The sequence below is a fragment of the Plasmodium berghei genome (assembly GCF_900002375.2).
Source record: "Plasmodium berghei ANKA genome assembly, chromosome: 14".
NCBI lineage: Eukaryota > Apicomplexa > Aconoidasida > Haemosporida > Plasmodiidae > Plasmodium > Plasmodium berghei.
This window is the reverse complement of record NC_036172.2, coordinates 2,170,359-2,189,171: the sequence shown is the minus strand read 5'-3', so window position 1 is coordinate 2,189,171 and position 18,813 is coordinate 2,170,359. Positions and strand designations below refer to the sequence as shown.

Here is an 18,813-nt window from a genome sequence, read left to right as displayed (position 1 = left end):
ATGCATGCATATATAAATATATATATACATATATGGATTTTTTTGTGGCATTTGAAGGGAAATCGTTGATTTTATGTACTTTTTTTTCTTATTTTCATTCTATTAAATTTTAAAATATTTTGTTCATATGCATATATTATGTTAATAATATATGTGGATATAATTAAATGATTATAATAATGAAGAATAAAAGTTTTTAATATATAGGCATTTTATTATTTTATATTTTTTTATTCTACAAAAATTCACTGACGCTTTTTATATATATTCTCCATAAAATATCATTTGCAAATTTTTAAGTATCCATTATTAATCATTTATTTATTCTTACTCTATTTTATCTAAATAACTTTATTTTTATTTTCACTAAGATAAGTTATTGAAAATATTACTTTTCATTTCACAGCTTTATTTCTCTTTTAAGGGAAGTTGATTAATATATCATATGCATATATATATATATGCTTTCTTTTTTATTATTTCCATTTTTATAAATATATTGCACAATAAAAGAAATAATTTTAAATTCCATGTTTTGTTCAATATCATTTGATTTTCCCTGATATATTTCCTTTTACTTCACTAATCTTTGGTTTTTGTATGTCATTTCAGGATAATTTTTAATCATTAATTTTCACAACATTGTTCATTCAACATATTTTTTATACATAATTTTAATAATTTATTGTATATTATACCGCTTTTTAAGCTCAATATATATGTGTATACTTGGAAAAATAAAGTACCACCTTTAAGTTATATGGCTTAATAGTATTGTCATAAATACAAGCGCGTGTGTATTCAATACAAATTATTAATTTAATAATTATAGATAAGCAGTGAGCATAATATCTTCATATTGATTATTCGTTAAACAATAATAATATTGAATATATTTTGCTGATAGAAAATAAAAAGTTGTCATTTTAAGTTCACAAGCCAGCTTAAAAAAGAAAAAGTTTGTCCTTTTGAATAGCAAGAAAATTATACATATAATAATGCACTAAAATATATACTACCTTTTTCGAACTTGAAAATGGTCTTTATTATAAATCAAAAAAAGGTGAACGAATGAAAAAAAAATAAACGAAATGCATACAAATAAAATCTAGACGGATAATATACAAAAAGATGAATTCTATAGTTTATAAGAAAATAAAATTAAATGATGATGTTATAAAAAAGTTTGAAGTGTTAAGAGCATTCAAATATAAACATGCAATTACTAGAAACATATCATGGAGTTATGATGGCGAGCTATTATTAACATCAAATAAAAATGATTCTATTACGATTTATAGTTTGGTTGAAGGAAGTTCATATAAAACATTACAAAGTAAAAATTGTGGTGTAGATGTGGTTCGATTTTTAGATAATGCAAATGAAATAATTGTATGTTCTACTAAATCTAACAATTCTGAACATAAACAATTTTTACGATTTTGGGATATAAAAGAAAATAAATATGTAAAATCATTACCACAAATAGGTAATATATGTGAATTAAATGGAATATCTATAAACCAAAATAAAAAATTAATGTTAGTTAATTCTGATGATTGCCATGTCAAATTATATTATTTTAATTGTGATTCTCCATTAATAATATATAAATCAAATTTCAAAAAACCAGTTTCTTGCTTTGATAATGAAGGTCTTATATTTATTGCTTCTTATGGAAAAAAGGAAATTCATTTTTATGATCTGCTAATGTATAACCGTGGTGAATATAATGTTGTTAGTTTAAAAAATAAAATACAACATGATGAATTTATAACTAATCTGTTATTTACTCCAAATAATAAAGCAATTATAGTTTCTACAAGTAAAAGTAACCATTTTAAAATTGATTCGATTACTGGAAAATTTATATGTTCATATAAATATAGTGATGTTATTCCAAAAAATAAACAGAATGTACTTTATAATCCTGGGAAAACAAATAACGATTTCATAGAGGAAGACACAAATAATAATACTATACCCAATCAATCTATAAATATTCAAAATTTATATAATAACAATACTTTTCAAAATCGGCCTTACTCTTTGTTTGTACCTACAATTACTCCGGATGGAAAATACATAATGTGTGGTGAGTAAAATACGCGTAATTGCCCACTATATATATGCTTAAGAGTATCAAAAACTTTCTATTTTCTTATTTCATATAAATTAACATATGGAAATAAAAGCGAATATACTAACCTGCTTATTATCTTTATTTTTTGTCTTTATGTTTCAGGATGGAAAGACAATGGAATTCACATTTGGAAAGAAAACGGAGAATATATGACATCTTTATATGGTCATGCAGGTAAACTTACGATTTTATATTTATTCGAATTTTTATTCTATTCTATGGTTCTCAAATTTGTTTCACATGCTAAATATGCCCATTGCTTATGCTTACTTCATTATCATTTTTTTTTCGTTTTTTGAAGGGCCTCCTGAAAACGTTAGTTTCAATCCAAAGTGTGCAATATTGGCTTCAAGTGAGAAAATGAAATTTTTTACATTTTTAAAAAACATTTTTTCTAATTTATGTATTTATCAAATTTAAATGATTCTTCTATTGCTATTGTTATAATAATTTTTTTTTTTCTCTTCTTTCCCCTTTAGGCTGCTTAAATGTCGCACTATGGCAACCATCCATATAAATGTTTTCCCTTCCTATGCTTTCTATAGCGCTTTTTTTCAGTATTTTTCAACGAAAAAATGTATCTCCCTATCAGAAAAATACACCCACACCAAACATTCAACATATATATGCATGTGAATTCTCTCCTTTATATGTGGGAATCTAAAAATGGGACATTGTAAATATGTAAACCTACACATATTCATTTGCAAACCCTGCATAAATTTAAATGATGATATATCACCAATCGATGCAGAACAAATGGCTACTGTTTTGTAGATCATATATTTATTCAACATTTTAATTATTCATAATGAGTTTATATTTTTTAAAAATAATTTCACACGCATATTTATATGCATTTAAATTTTTCACAAAAACTATTCGGTTTTATTTTTTTTTAATGACTATTATAATTTATTAGTGAAAACACAACCAAAAAAATATGCATTATATATGCCTTGTCTTCTATTATTTTTATTAACAGTTGTTTTTATTATCCCTTTTAATTTATTATATTAGGGTTATCATATTGGAGCCTTTTCATTAGTTTATTTATCCGGCTTTATTTTGTGTGTATTTTTTGCTTACCATATAAAGTTAGTATTTATTAGTGCCACATCATGTTATAAGCATACTTATTTTTATCATGATTATTTAATTTTTATTCAAATTTTGAAATTTTTTTAAAAGTGTCACTACCATTATTACTTTCGATACTTGGGTCATTGTCATTACTACTTTCTTTATCAATGGAAATATTAGAAATACTACTTTTATCTACACTTTCCTGACTACTAGCATATCGAATAGAAGGATTTCCGCTGTCATATCCATCTGTTGTAGAACTATCATAAAAATCATTTACAAACCAGTGTATAAAGGCTTCTGCTTTTTTTACACATAATTGATCTTGCTTGATATATTCTAACTTATTTAATATTTTCTTATTGTCTATATTAGTAGTAAAATTAAACATAAAATTATCAATTTTATTATAAAGAAGATCGTTAGATTCCTGTACACACTTTTCAACATTTTTATGAAATGTTTCTTTATCATTATTTAATAAATAATATGCTTCTTCATTTTGAATTATATCATTATTATATACATCTGTTAAATAAAAAATATTTTTTATATATAAAAAAATGAGAGATATATAATGTTTAGTTGCTGACCAATTGTTTAATTCAGGTCCCAAATTTAATTTTCCATTTTTAGGATTAACTAGTGGATGATATATGGGGGTTAAGAAATATACTTCTGGTGCATTATGGGGATGATTTTCACTTAATTTTATCTGAATTCGGAATTTACCATTTTTATATATAGTGCTATACAGTAATATAAATGCATCCCAAGTAAATAAATCATCTGATTGAGGTATGCAATAAAAACCTCGTGGAATTTCATTTAACAAAAATGAATATTCAGTTAAAATCGAATATTTATGTACGTCTTTATGTATTTCACTTAAGTATTCATCTATATTTTCATTATCAAAAGTTGATTGTGCTAATAATTTAGGATTTAATGGAATTATTGTTCTACCAAGTCTTTGAGGTATTAATGAATATTCTTTATTTTCAAATATTATATTATCAATATTTTCTATAAAATCATTACTTTTCAAGTCTTTTAAACCTTTTCCATAAATACCATTATTATTAGTATCTTTTCGACTACCAATACTTTCCCTATTTATGTTCAAAATAAAATTGTTACTACTATGATGACTACTATTTCCACTTCTACTACTTTCTTCCAATTTATATGATGTATTTGCCTCCTTTTTATCGTTATTTTCTGTTACATATTTTGGGAAATAAGCAAATGTTTTCCCTATTAACAACTTGCTCACTCCCTCTTCCTCTGGAATTCGCTCATTATCATACCACATTTTTTTTTGTCTAAATATAAAAAAATATTTCCTTTTCGCTCAAAGTTATATTTTAACTCTGTAAAATTTATTAACTTCACCTTTACATTGTTTTTTAAATTTTCAAAAAAAAAAATGCATTATATCGTAAATTTATTATTAACATAATAAATAACTCTATTTATATTTACAACATTAATAAATAAAAAATATTATTATTTTATGTTTTAAACAATTATAGATTATGAATATTTCTTTTAATTACACATTAAATTTAGTTATTTTTTCGGTGTGTGTATTTAAATAACAATTTTTTTCAGACGTTTAAGTGCAAAAAAAAAATAATGTAATGAATAATAAATGGACAAAACAAATAAAATAAGCAATAATAGGAGAGTATATTTTTACCTTCGCAATAACAATTCATTGTTTCCTCTTTTCGTTTTAAAAAAATTATTTCAAAAAATTATTATCATCTTAGGTTTTTGGGTGCACATGTGCGTTTCAGGATTTTTTCTTTATAAAATAACATTTATTAGAACATTATAAAGTATAATATACAAACTTATCACAACGCCATTATTGTTCGCATATAGTTAACAGTAAAGAACAAACGAATGAACAATATTTTTAATACCTTTTACTCTAAGATTGAAACAAAATAATTGAAAAGTGTATAAACACACACATATATATACATTAATGAGCGGTGAATACGAAATCTCTCAGTTCATTAGACGTTTCTCTAATTAATTTAGAAGGTTACTTATAACAATCATTTTTTTAACATGGTATTACTGCATTTTTGTATAAGTTTTTAAAATTATTTGATTTTTGGTACAATAATATACATATAAAATTAAATATGCATGTGATCTTTATGAATATTAAAAAAAAAATAGCACATCATACATATAATTATATATATTTATTTATAACATGAACAGTAGCCATGTATTATGTACACTTATAATTCACTACATTAATATATTAAAAGGCCTATACTTGGTTTTTTTTATTTTTGTTATTAAAAAAAATATAATACAAATACATTTTTATCATAATAATCCACTAGTTTTCTTCTTAAGCACGTCTTTTTCTTCTATATATTTTTCTGATTTTATCATTTCTAAATAATTTAGCATTTCATATTTTTTTAATACGTGTTTATCCATTCAAAATAATGCCATATGTGTAAACAATATGCATAATTGTACAAGAAAATTTATTTTACTAATTTTTTTTATTGAAAAAACATTGGACTGCTTTTAAATATATATTTATGTATATACCATGCATTATATATATTATTTATTTTTATATATAAAAATGAAAATATAAACTCAAGCACCATGTATACGTATATGATCCACTGAGCAAATTCCTTCTCGTATTAAAAAGTCTTTAACATTACTTCGTTTATCGCCCTGAAGTTGAATAATTGAACCATGCTCAATATCTTCTATAATTGTTCCATTACAATTAAATTCCTAATAAAATTAAATCAGACAAAAATCATATACATTGAACGAAAAATAATAAAAAGGGTTGTGTGTACAAATAATACATATTACATATATTTATGCAAAATGCTTAGTGGCACAATAATAAAAAATCCACTATATGATTATTACACAAAATAAAACAAATTAATGAATAAAGCATTGTTTACCTTTTTCAAGGCTCTGACCATTTTTTTCAAATCATACGATTTGCCTAATCCTTGTACTGTAGTAACACTTTTTCTACCATTTCTTTGTTGATTTCTAATATCTGTGAAAATTAAAATATTAATAAGTAAATTTGGAAGTATAGAAAATTAGGTCATAATATGTATGCTTATGTATATGGTTAAACAAGCCAATATGCCAACTATTACATGTTAAGCAATACAATTATAATTTGCAGGCGTTCAAATCATATTTAACACAAATAGTATGCATATTTGAGCCCGTGCACAAGAAAAACATGTATATACATATAGTGCTTATTTAATGTCGCATCTTTACAACTGCGAAGAAGTCATGTCAATGTTCATAAAAAAAAACTATACGTGCATAATGCCAAATAAAATTATATGCATATAATTATTGACGTGCTTATTTTTTGTGCATGCCATTATGCACACAAAAACAAGTCACGCATTATTAAAAAAACAGCATAAACATAAAATTATATGATATAAAATTTGCAAAAAATTAAACTTACGTATTAAATTGGTCGCGTTAGATTTACCATTCCCCTTATCGACAATATTTTCATTTGTAAAGGGGTCATTAATACCAAGATTCTGTATAGCGAGGTTCATCAAGCTTTAAGACGAATTATAAATAAGTGAAAAAAAAAATTTAAGAACTCTCAAATTGTTTTATAAATCTAAAACGTGAAGGCGCGTTTCTTTGCTTTTTTAATATATATGCTTAAATATATTTTTTATAAATTTTGTGAACAAAATAAAGCAAATAAAATAAAAATATATAAATAATATATAAAATTAATTTTGAAATGAAATAAATTTGTTAAAATAAAAAAAAAACATACCAAAATAAAATGAAATTTTATTATCAATATATTTATAAATTATAACATTAAGGGAATAAATTATTTTAATTATATATAATATCATTTATGTTTATGTTTTAAAAATTCATATATTTTAATTTTTTTTTAATAAAATATATTTTTTAAATATAAATATTTAATTTTTTTTATTTCTTTTTTTTTATTAATGGTAATTTTTATTTATATGTACATATAATTTTGCATGCTCCGATTGCCGATAAAAAAAAATTAATTACACAAAATTTCGCTTTTAATATTATCTATGAAATTTGAAAATAATTTATTTCATAAATATTTAAAAAGCCTATGTTCACAAATATCTGCATAAAAAATTATTCATAAACATATGTAATAGCATATATATGTTTACTTATTAAATATGCAATATTATAATTATAAAATAATTTGCAAATATATTGTAAATACGTATATAAAATATATTGTGTAAAAATAGGATAATTAGAAGAATAATTTGAACTATTTTTTAATTGTTATATTATTTATCCATAATTGTTTAATATTTTTAAAATTTATTCTTAAATTTTTTATGCAAAAATTTGCACAATTATATACGCAAACATATATTAATTGTATATATAGGCTTATGTGTAATGTATTTTATAAAAATTTCACTCAATGTGTGGTCCTCTTGGTCAAACATCACGCATTATATTATTTATATTTTTGATATTATAATATATCCAAATGGGAATTCATAGTTTTAAGTATATGATGCATATTCCTATAATTAATATAAAATGATACAGCTTGGGGTGAATTACATGCTTAAGGGAATTCTACTTTTTTATTTATATTTTTTTTCATAGGAATTATGATAGCATTTTCAATCGTATTTTATATGTGTTTTTGAAAATGAGGGTGTAACTTATCTCCTCTTTTAGGGGTTTATTAATTTATAAAAGTATACTATTCCGTTTATTATATTAAAAAGTATTTGTAAGGCTAAAAAAAATATATATTATATAGTTAAAATAACAAGAATATATATTTTTGTGCATACATATATATTTTTTTATTATTCTAGTTTATTCCTACAATATATAAAGAAATATTTATCAATAATATAGAAATTCATATATCAACTCTAGGTTTCGGATTTCGTCACAAACTTTTATTTTTTTCGTAAGCACGCTCCCATATTTACGCATATAGAGGAAAATGACTTATTTATATGCTTATAAAGATGTATATGTAGCATATGCTTAATATAGCACACTATTATATACATGCATAAACATAATAAAAATCGAAGCACGTATGAAAATGTACATGTGATGAGTTTATATTGAGTCATATATGTTTGTTAAATAAAAATATCTAATGGTAATAAGAAAAGCATTTAATAATTGATTATTATAATGTAATAATTTTTGGAAATTGATTTATAGAAAAATATTGATATGCTATTTTAGAAAACCATGTTCATAGCGATACCAACAAAATATCATATATATGAAGATATAATTGCTCCTCAATAATAATTTTATTATTCATGAATATAAATTTAAACACTAAAATCATATAGCTTGTAATACTGAGATATATTTTTATGGACACATAGAACCATGTATATATTTGTTTTATTTTTTAAAATTATTACATAATGAGCCAATGTCAGTTTGAATTAATAATATAGTCTTAACATCTCCATTTACTGTTATTTTATAATTGATGATTTATTCTTGGTCATTTTGTGATATGTAATATGTGAACAAGAATAAATATAATAATATATATTATAGTGGCATAAAAAAGGGTAAATATTAACATAAGAATATGTCTATCTCATGTAACGGCATAGAGATTTATAAAATAAATTAATTAGCTAGCTTATTGTTATTACAAAGCTTCAATCATTGCATTTTCAATATATATGAATTAATCTTATAATGTTAAAAAAACATATATAAATATGTTATTATAAGGCTGTCTTTTGTGCAAAAATCGTAACTAATCATAAGTTTGTATAAAAAAATAAATGCGTATATAAAAATTGGAACTCATTAAGATTACAATATGGTATGTTGCAATAATTATTTTTTTTGGAAATTACATATATCCATATCCAATCTTAGTAAATAATGAAAAAGAAATCATTAATATAACAAATTAAAATTTTTGTGACAAAAGAAACATAAAACAATGAGGGATACTTCATTGAAAAAAAGAAATTACATTGTTAAAAAAATTAATAAAATACTCAAAAAAAAAACAATTTTTCATAATATGTATTACCATATATATTGTATATATGTTATATTTATTTTTTTTTATACATATTTTGTAAAAAAATGTATCATAAAAGTTATATAAATAATAAAAAAAATTTTAAACATATTGTAATCATATATATATATATATGCATGTGCAATATATTTTTTTTAATTACGAAGTTATAAAATACATATTTATAATTGAAAAAGAATAAAGCAACAAGTTTCGGTTTGGAATATATACAGATCAAGTGTGAATTTTTTAACAGCCCTTAACAACTGAAGACTTATGTTTATAATTTTTTATCGTCCTTTTCGTTTGCGTTTATTTTTTTTTTCACTTTTTACGTTTTCTCTTTTATGGAAATTTTCCTGTTACATTGTAAATTGAAAAGCATTTTTTATTGCAATTAAAAATATTTATATATATTTTTAAAATGAAATTTTGGTTTAGCAAAAAGAAAAATAGTTCTGAATATATTGATAATAATAAAAAAAACAATGTAAGATAGTTGTATTTACATCAACGTACATGTATATAATCACATATAAACATTATATATATTTTTTTTTTGCCGATTATAATTAAATTTTTTTATTGCTATTGACTTTTTCCATTTCAGGATGAAATATACAAAGCTATTTTAAAAAACAGAGAAGCAATTGATGCTTTGGAAAAGAAGCAGGTTCAGGTTGAAAAGAAAATTAAGGTAAACCTTGAAAGACACTAAAAGATATGCATATATGTAATAGTCACTCTATTATGCATGCGTTCTTATAGAACAGTTACATACATAACCGATTAGTCAAAGCGCACACACATGTATATATATATGAGATATAAAATATGTGTGGAAGCATAGATACATATATCCTTTGATCATATCTTAATTTGCATTTCATTTTGTTGAGTTAATCAAACATAATGTGAAATATATATAAAATTTAATGTATTTCCTTTGTCTTTTCCCCTTATACCACAATTAAAGCAACTTGATATGGAAGTAAAACAAAAAGTCCAGCAAAATCAGATGAATAATGCGAAAATATTATTAAAGCGAAAAAAATTATATGAACAGGAAATAGAAAACATTCTAAATAATAGATTAACGCTTGAAGACAATATGATAAATCTAGAAAATATGCACTTACACAAAATTGCTGTTAATGCATTATCTTATGCTGCTAATACCCACAAAAAATTTAATAATGAAATGTACATAAAATATATATATACATATTGATAAAAGTCATATTCTATTATACTATTGATAATGATGCCTTCTATATTTAATATTTATAAATGCCTTACCATTTATATTATATAAAATAATTCCCTACCATCTTACTGTAAAACACATAAAAACTATTTTTTTCCCTTTTAATTATAGAAACACACAAAAAGTAGAGAAAATTATAGATACTCTACAGGAACATAAGGATATACAAGAAGAAATAAATCAAGCCTTGTGTTTTAATCCATTAAATAATGTAGATGATGTAAGCTTTTTCGCAATATTATAAATAAATTTTTATATTATCATTATTATAATTATTACTATATGAATTTATTTTTATAAATTATGAATGAGCATAATTCAGAATTTGGGGTTTTCTCATAAACGTTCAAAAAAAATAAATAAGCATAAAAATCTACAAGTATAATGTTTCATTTCTTTTTCTTTAGGATGAAATCGACAAAGAACTTAATTTGCTAAAAGAGCAATCAATCCAAGAAAAAATTAGTAAATTATATTTATCAGTTTACTCTAATCAATTAAAATGTATACCAACAATAAACAACATGTATATATTTTTTTTTTGCAGATACGCCAGTTAATAATATTTCTGAAGTAGTAATTGGTATAAATAAAACATTTTTAATGTCTTTTGTTTTTTTTTATTACGAAATTGAGTTGTTGATTTGTTTGCTAATCATTTTTTTCATTCACTTTTTTTCAGATAAAGAAAACGTTTCTATAAGTAATAATGTAAAGCAAGTTACTAAAGTTAATGAAGAGGTATAATTTATTAGAACACACATTTTTGTGTTGTGCGCAATTATAAATATATTTTATAAGCAAACTTATACTTGGGAAAATATATGTTATTTATTTTATATTTCCATTTTTAGTCTGATGATGAAGAATTAAAAGAACTAATTGGAGAAATGACATAAATATTGGTATTAGACGAAAAACGAAACACAACTATAATGAATTTATACATTTTTAATTCGTACAAAACATTTAGATGTTTTAATTATAAAAAGGCTATATTATTATAGAATTATAATATATCTCTATTGCCATTCGTATACATATATGCATGTGCCAATATAAATATGCTGCATTTATGTGCAAGCTGCAACTTAATAGTCGAAATATGTTATATAAAATAAAAACGCATAATAATTTTAATAAAAGGAAAACGAAAAAAGGAAAGAATGAACGAACATAATATAACATATCATAACAAGTATTTATAAGCACAATTGAAATATAATTGTGTCGAAAATATATCTTTATTTTTTTATTATTTGAATATTTTTTTATATATTTAATTTTATAGTTCTCATAGTTTGACAGTTATCACCATACAACATATTAAAGGTTAACCAGTAATCTTTATATAAGAATTATTATTGTGGTATTTTATAAAATTGTTAATCCTAACTATTAAAGTCTTTCTATAAATAATAATTTGTGTTAGGATGAAATCGATTTTATTTTGAAATATTTACCTTTTTTCAATATGATTATATATATTTTTAAGAAGTGAGCATTTTATAATTTATTAATAACGTATTTATAAGACATGAATTACATCACATTATTTTATTTTTCTCCATTTTTGGAGATCATATATACACTTTTATTTATTTGTTTTATATTTTTTTCCTTTCATTTTCCGTTTATTTTACACATATAATTTATTAATAATGTTTAGTAAACTTACAACATTATATACATGTAGATTTACGCACATATGTATAAATATAAAAAACCTTTCATAATAATACAATTCAAGCGTTTATTTATTTATTTTATTTTTTTTTACTATTAAATTTTTTTCTAAAAAAAATAGCCAGCTGTTATCACTTTTCAAATTGTAATTTTTTTATACACATTTTGGCAATGCGCTTAAATAAAAAAAATATATTATATTCACATGGAAGAGAAAATGAAAATACAAAAAATATAACCATATTGTGCGAATTTTAGAAAATGTAAAATAATGTTATATTTTAATGTAGTTATGATAGTATTTAAGGCATTTTAATGATAAGCATGCTATAATTAGCTTAAAATATTTAATATATATATGCATATATCTAATGCCTATTCAAGCATCGTACTTCAGAAAAAAAAATAAGAGAGAATTGGTGCTCGATATTATAGAAAATTCTTTAAAATGGTATGACAACTATAAAGCAACTTGTCGAAATAATAAATTTAATTGCATGCAAATGTCTACAAATATACATATTAACCACATAAATAGCGAAAAAGACTTAAAGTTATTTAAAAGCTACCTACAAAAAAAAATAATAATGTTCGCATGTTTCACAAAAAAATATGACTGTTCAGAAAATTATGTATTTTTTTATTATAGAAATATATTTTGTTTTTCCAAATACATAATTTAACAAAAAAAAGCTAGATTTCTGATGAATTTATATAAGATATTTGAAAAAAATAAATATACACATATACCAATAAATTATTTGATATGATTAAATTAGACAATATATATTTCTTAGATTATATTAATATTTTTTATACCCAAACTTTTAATATATTATTTTTGTTATATAATTTCTTTTTATCAAACTTTTTCATTTTGTTTAAAATAAATGATATATTACCAAACAAAAGTTACGATGATATATTAAAACCAACAAATAAAAATATAATTTGACATATATATATATATATATAAATATACAAAATGGGAAATAAAAATTGTGAAGAAACATATATTACCAGGGATAATATCGATAATCTTTTAAACTCTCCAAATATAATATATAAATCCTCAAGCTCTTTTGACGAATCGATTATAAACACAAAACCGTCGAAAAGGGATAGATTAATATATCGAATCGAATACTTGCCGGTATGAAAAAAATATAAATTTAATATACACCGCCCACTATATATTGTTGCATATATATGAGTTATTTATGTATTCTCTCAAATATATAATGTTATTATTAATACAGGGAAAGTGTATATATGCCACTAACTTATATTACATTCGTGTTATATCTTTTATTTCTTTATATAATTCGCCAGGATGGAACATCAATATATTACACAAGAAAAATAAGCGACATTAAGAAGATGTTTTGTTGCTATTAATTTACTGAAGCATTATAATCACGACATGTTTTAATTTATTTATGCATATAGCAATTTAAATTCCTACATTTCTAAGTTAATTAAATTCATATTTTATTATTTTTATATTTATTTTATTTCAGTTTTTAATTTTATTATTTAGATATTTTTTTCTCGTTATATTTGAAAATTTTCCTTTTTATAAACATAGAATAAATCATATTTTATACTCACAAAAACGAAAATGTTTACATAGTCGCATACAAGTATGCTATTTAGGCTGATACAAGAATTATTATAAAAATATCTTTATATAATATTTTTTATGGTGATATATACTTAAGGTATAATTGGATACGATATTCCATATTACAAGTCTAAATAAGTAATAAAGTGAAATATTGATTTTTATGTGTTTAATTTTCTGGTCAATACTTTATTATAAATAAAAGGATAAAAATGTACCTATAAATAACATTTTGTTTTACATTTTAAATTGCATTCATTGATATTTTTTATTTTTATGTCTTTGTCTGCTATACCATTTAAATACTAATTAAAGGTACATTAATATTCTATATTTTATAAATTCGCCAATTTCGATAGTTCATTTTCTTAAAAAAGTCAATTTCCAATTTTAATGAAAGTTATGCATATTAAAACACACAAAAAATTGTACATAAATTTGACTCTTATAATTATTGTATTTAAAGTATGTTGCGTTATAAATATTGCAAAAAATAAAAAGGCACACTCTGTTTTGAGGGAGTATCACAAACATATATTAAAGTATATTAATAAAAAAAAAATCGAAAGACCTAAATTAACCGAGGTTACGAAACACAGCAATATACCCACTTTGTGATTTTTAATTTTTTTTGTTTGATGCATATAATCAAGCAAAACAATAATACTTACAAAAGAAAATATTGAAAATAAAAAAATTGCATAAGGAATATATTTTATGTCTAATAAGTAGTTATAAGGTTCTAAATGTAGATTTGTGCGGATTGCAGTAGCCATTTTATTGTGTTTAATGGTATATGTATACTTCCAAAAAAATAATAAAACGGTCTTTCATTCAGTAACTTCTCTTCTTTTTTAAATCACATTTTTAGTCCTTTGAAGAAAATGAATTATTATCACTTTATTTCCGTACTTTTTTTTTATTTTTTCTCTGATTGTATCGTTTTTTTTCTTTTATTTTAATTCTATATTATATATAATTTGTATAATTTTTGAAAACTTAATTTTGATGTATGTTAAATGTTTCTGTGCAAAATGATTAAAAATATTAGGATCCTTAAATTATATTCAATTGAAATAGTTTTACGCAATAAAATACTTAGAATGCAATATTTTTACGATACGTGTAATTGTTTTATTATGGTATATCTTTGTTCTATCACTATTTTATTAATCTTAGTTTTTCTTGTTATCAATTACAGAATTCATATTTTATATTTTTCTTTCAGGTATATAAAGTGGAAAAAAAAAGAAAAAAAATCGATTCCATGGAAATTATAAGGGCATCAAAAAATACATAGAATAAAATAAATAATTTTTATATAAAAGTTTTGTGCATTACTCATAATTTCATAAATATAATTCTATAAAATATATTTATAATGTTAGGAACTTATAATATAATTTTCTTTAAAATTCGAAATTTATATTAATATTAAAAAAAATTGATGAAATATAATATTTAACACAATTATATCCATAATGTAGTCGAGTTATATAATCACATACTATATTTTTTTTCTTTTCTCCGTTGTAATGTTTTATAAAAATTATATAACTTTTTAAAAAATATAATGAATATTTTTCAATATATTTTAGTTGCAATTTCTTTATAATTAATTGTTACTACATAGAGTTGTTAAAAACGATATATTGTAAAATTTCACAATTTTTTCAAAAAAAACAAACAAAACAATGAATAATAAAAAAAGAAGCAATCCTTATAATAATAGCGATTACAACAAAATAAAAGACAAATTTTATGAAAATGAGAACAAAGGAAAATCAAATGTCGATAATTATGGGCGAAAAATTTGGGATAAAGAATATTATCAAAAATTACTAGACGAAAAATCTTTAAAGGGAAAAGATTCAAATGAACAACACCAAAATGAAGAAGACGAATTAATATTAAAACTGTTTCCAGATTTAAAAAAAAAAAATAAGATTGTCCCTCCTGATCCATCCGAAAGAAAATTATTAGAAGAAAGAACAGAAAATTTGTCATTAGAAAAAAATTTAGGAAAAGTTCAAATTGTTACTCAAAAAACAACTAAAGACGAGCAGGGAGGATATTATTGTAAAATATGTGATTGTACTTTGAAAGATTCGCAAACATATTTAGATCATATTAATGGGAAAAATCATAATAGGATGTTAGGATATAGTATGAAAGTAAAAAATGTTACATTAGGCGATGTTAAAAAAAAATTAATTTTACTTAAAAACCAAAAAAATAATAAATCTCATGAAAATATTGAAAAAGATCTATATGAAGAAGCTAAAAAAGGACTAAAAGAGTTACAAGAATTAGAAGAAAAAAAAATGCATAAAAGAAAAGAAAAAAAACGTATTAAAAAATTGGAAAAACAAAAAAAAAAACAAGAACAAAACAATGAATTAGATAACAACGACGATATCAATGATTTCAAAAAATTTGGTTTACCCACTTCATTTGTTTGAATCACCATTTTTTTGTATGTGCTCAGTTGCATAACTAGCACTTTTTATTTCACTTTAAGCATGCTATAGCATGTGTATGTGCTTACTTTTTTTTGTATATCACTGTCTCTTTATTTTCCAAAAAATATTATATTGAAAATAGTCATTAGAAATTTTTTTTTCATTTTCCCATAAAAAATTATATAAATAAAACTAAATCTAATATAAATAATATTTTTTAGTGCTTTAAAAAAATTAAATATATTTATTAAGGAATGGTTTGAAAAAACGAAGCATATTGTATTTAACCGTATAATCATGCAAAATATATATGTGTGTGCGGTTGAAATGTGAATTTACGAATGTTTGTTTTGTTGAAATATAAGATGAAATACCGTATTTCAAGACTATAATAATATCATTTATACAAAAATAGTAAACATATATATACATGCTTAAAATCGGTCGAATTTAAAATTGTATTTTTGATCACTAAATTGAGCATTATATACACTGGATAATATATGAGATAAATAAATTTAAACAAAGGTGACAAATACATGTAAGGAGCATTTATGTATGTTATATGTGCATATAGGCATGCTTCTCTCGGTTTCCAAAATTGCTATTCCATGCGCTAACCCATGAAGTAATGTGAAACAAACATGTATAACGAAAAAAATAAAATATATTAAAAAATTGATAGAAAAATCGCGAAGAGAAAAAAAAATCAATAAAAATAAAATACATCAACATCGAAACATATATATGAATACAAAGTATCAATACAAATGTTTCAAAATTATTAATATCAAGAGAATAAAAATGAGAGTTGTCAAAAATGAAACACATCGTGCTGCTATTTTGCCATTTTCTTGTTTTTCTAATTTTTTTAACTGATTTAAACCTTTTTCACTTTTATCTAAAGACATATCTATGTTATAATCAATTTGATCTAATAAGGACCCTTGATCAACTAGCATAATTGATAATTCTTTAAAAATATTATGTAAATCAATTACTGTATTAGTGATTTTTTGTAAATCACTATTTCTTTTGTTAATGTTTAGTAAGTTGACTTGGTTTGGCTGTTCGTATAGGCTTTGCTGTTCATGCATGTTATATTCTTCGTTTATTTCACCCTGTATGAATATGTCTGAATTTTGTTTCTTATAAATTTTATGGGATGTATCATTTTGATATTGCTCAACTTGATCAAAATTATTTGTCAATTTTTTATATTCCTTTATATAATTATTTTGTTTTTTTTGAAAAGTTTTTGAAATATATTGTAATTGAGAAATTAAACTAGTTTTTGCATTTTTTTTGAGCTTCTCAATAATATAATCTTTATTATTTACATTATTATTATCATCGTTAGGTATTGTGTGAATTTTTTGCTCACATTTTTTTATTAGCATAGTTATATCAGTTGACATTTGTGATATTTCTTCTGATAATTTTTCATCATTATTTAAAACATTAAAAAGTTTATTTTTTTGTAATTTTTGTAATTCTAATAACTTTGTTTTTATGTTATTTATATCTTCTGTACATTCTTCTGTTGTTTCGATCCAGTATGGAGGTAGCATACTTTCTTCTTGCATTTCAATGTCTTCATTTTTTAGCAGATTTTCTCTACCTGAATCATTATCATTTAGTTCTTCATATGCCGATAATTTAAATCGATTTCTTTTTCTTTTTATTTCTCGTCTGTAATCAAAATATTTGTTTGTTATATTTCTATATATCACATCCATATTGTTCACACTCTTTAATTTTTCCCTCCGATTCTTATTTAATTATACTTATTAATTTTTTTAGGGAAATTGCTGTATTGATTATTCCTTTGCCTCTTATATATTCTTTATACTCATACTATAAAGGCAGAAATATCGTTTTTTTTTGCTTATAGTGGGGTGTAAACTATCCTTGTTTTTTCCTTTCGTCCGTTCTTTCTTTTTTTATATTTAAATAAAAAATAAATTGGAGTAAAAAAAAACTCCTTTCACATTATGATATCTTTCATATCATATTTTTTTTAATAAACACTATTACACAAAAGTATTCATATAAATAGTTTCTTTTATTGTAATTCTAATGAAATATCCTAATATATTTTTTCCTATTTTTTAGAAATATGTAAGAAAAATATAACTATGTATGCATGTGTTTATTATCATTACCAAATTTATGTTAGGAAATATATTGTGCGATCTTAAAAAAAACGTGAGTAATTTATTATTATTATTTTTTTTAATTTCGCCGAAGAAATATATTAATTTTTTACAAGATTTTCATGTAAAACTTCTTTTTATTTATTTTACTTTATTTTTTCTTCGTTCAGCTACTATGCTTTTTCTTTCTTTTCATTTGCTATGTCAATTTTTTCTTAAAGAGATGAATAAAACTGTTTCCCGTGGTAACCCTTTTAATTAAGATACGCCTTTTAATCATATAATA

The 18,813-nt window shown here is 22.1% G+C and overlaps 8 protein-coding genes across 8 annotated transcripts; 4 read left to right on the top strand and 4 right to left on the bottom strand.

The window, feature by feature from the left end:
* Positions 1–1,131: 1,131 nt before the first annotated feature.
* On the top strand, positions 1,132–2,660 carry PBANKA_1457100 (WD repeat-containing protein 82, putative; the record flags this gene model as incomplete). Its single annotated transcript, XM_034567953.1, has 4 exons — positions 1,132–2,095; positions 2,246–2,317; positions 2,445–2,495; positions 2,623–2,660. 4 exons carry the CDS (start codon positions 1,132–1,134, stop codon positions 2,658–2,660), a joined length of 1,125 nt encoding a protein of 374 aa, XP_034424398.1.
* Positions 2,661–3,305: 645 nt separating this feature from the next.
* Positions 3,306–4,544, bottom strand: PBANKA_1457000 (ubiquitin-conjugating enzyme E2, putative; the record flags this gene model as incomplete). Its single annotated transcript, XM_034567950.1, has 1 exon — positions 3,306–4,544. The coding sequence occupies one exon, from the start codon at positions 4,542–4,544 to the stop codon at positions 3,306–3,308; it is 1,239 nt and encodes a 412-aa protein (XP_034424397.1).
* A 1,322-nt stretch (positions 4,545–5,866) lies between these two features.
* Positions 5,867–6,831, bottom strand: PBANKA_1456900 (translation initiation factor SUI1, putative; the record flags this gene model as incomplete). Its single annotated transcript, XM_034567949.1, has 3 exons — positions 5,867–6,013; positions 6,196–6,296; positions 6,732–6,831. 3 exons carry the CDS (start codon positions 6,829–6,831, stop codon positions 5,867–5,869), a joined length of 348 nt encoding a protein of 115 aa, XP_034424396.1.
* Positions 6,832–9,756: 2,925 nt separating this feature from the next.
* Positions 9,757–11,498, top strand: PBANKA_1456800 (vacuolar-sorting protein SNF7, putative; the record flags this gene model as incomplete). The annotated part of the gene is made up of 8 exons (XM_034567948.1): positions 9,757–9,822; positions 9,943–10,029; positions 10,309–10,535; positions 10,711–10,819; positions 11,007–11,064; positions 11,147–11,182; positions 11,282–11,340; positions 11,454–11,498. The coding sequence occupies 8 exons, from the start codon at positions 9,757–9,759 to the stop codon at positions 11,496–11,498; spliced, it is 687 nt and encodes a 228-aa protein (XP_034424395.1).
* Positions 11,499–13,270: 1,772 nt separating this feature from the next.
* PBANKA_1456700 (conserved Plasmodium protein, unknown function) lies at positions 13,271–13,683 on the top strand (the record flags this gene model as incomplete). The annotated part of the gene is made up of 2 exons (XM_034567947.1): positions 13,271–13,438; positions 13,618–13,683. The coding sequence occupies 2 exons, from the start codon at positions 13,271–13,273 to the stop codon at positions 13,681–13,683; spliced, it is 234 nt and encodes a 77-aa protein (XP_034424394.1).
* Positions 13,684–14,433: 750 nt separating this feature from the next.
* On the bottom strand, positions 14,434–14,685 carry PBANKA_1456600 (dolichyl-diphosphooligosaccharide--protein glycosyltransferase subunit OST5, putative; the record flags this gene model as incomplete). Its single annotated transcript, XM_034567946.1, has 1 exon — positions 14,434–14,685. One exon carries the CDS (start codon positions 14,683–14,685, stop codon positions 14,434–14,436), a length of 252 nt encoding a protein of 83 aa, XP_034424393.1.
* A 918-nt stretch (positions 14,686–15,603) lies between these two features.
* PBANKA_1456500 (zinc finger protein, putative) lies at positions 15,604–16,371 on the top strand (the record flags this gene model as incomplete). The annotated part of the gene is made up of 1 exon (XM_034567945.1): positions 15,604–16,371. The coding sequence occupies one exon, from the start codon at positions 15,604–15,606 to the stop codon at positions 16,369–16,371; it is 768 nt and encodes a 255-aa protein (XP_034424392.1).
* Positions 16,372–17,132: 761 nt separating this feature from the next.
* PBANKA_1456400 (SNARE protein, putative) lies at positions 17,133–18,110 on the bottom strand (the record flags this gene model as incomplete). The annotated part of the gene is made up of 1 exon (XM_034567944.1): positions 17,133–18,110. One exon carries the CDS (start codon positions 18,108–18,110, stop codon positions 17,133–17,135), a length of 978 nt encoding a protein of 325 aa, XP_034424391.1.
* Positions 18,111–18,813: the final 703 nt, after the last annotated feature.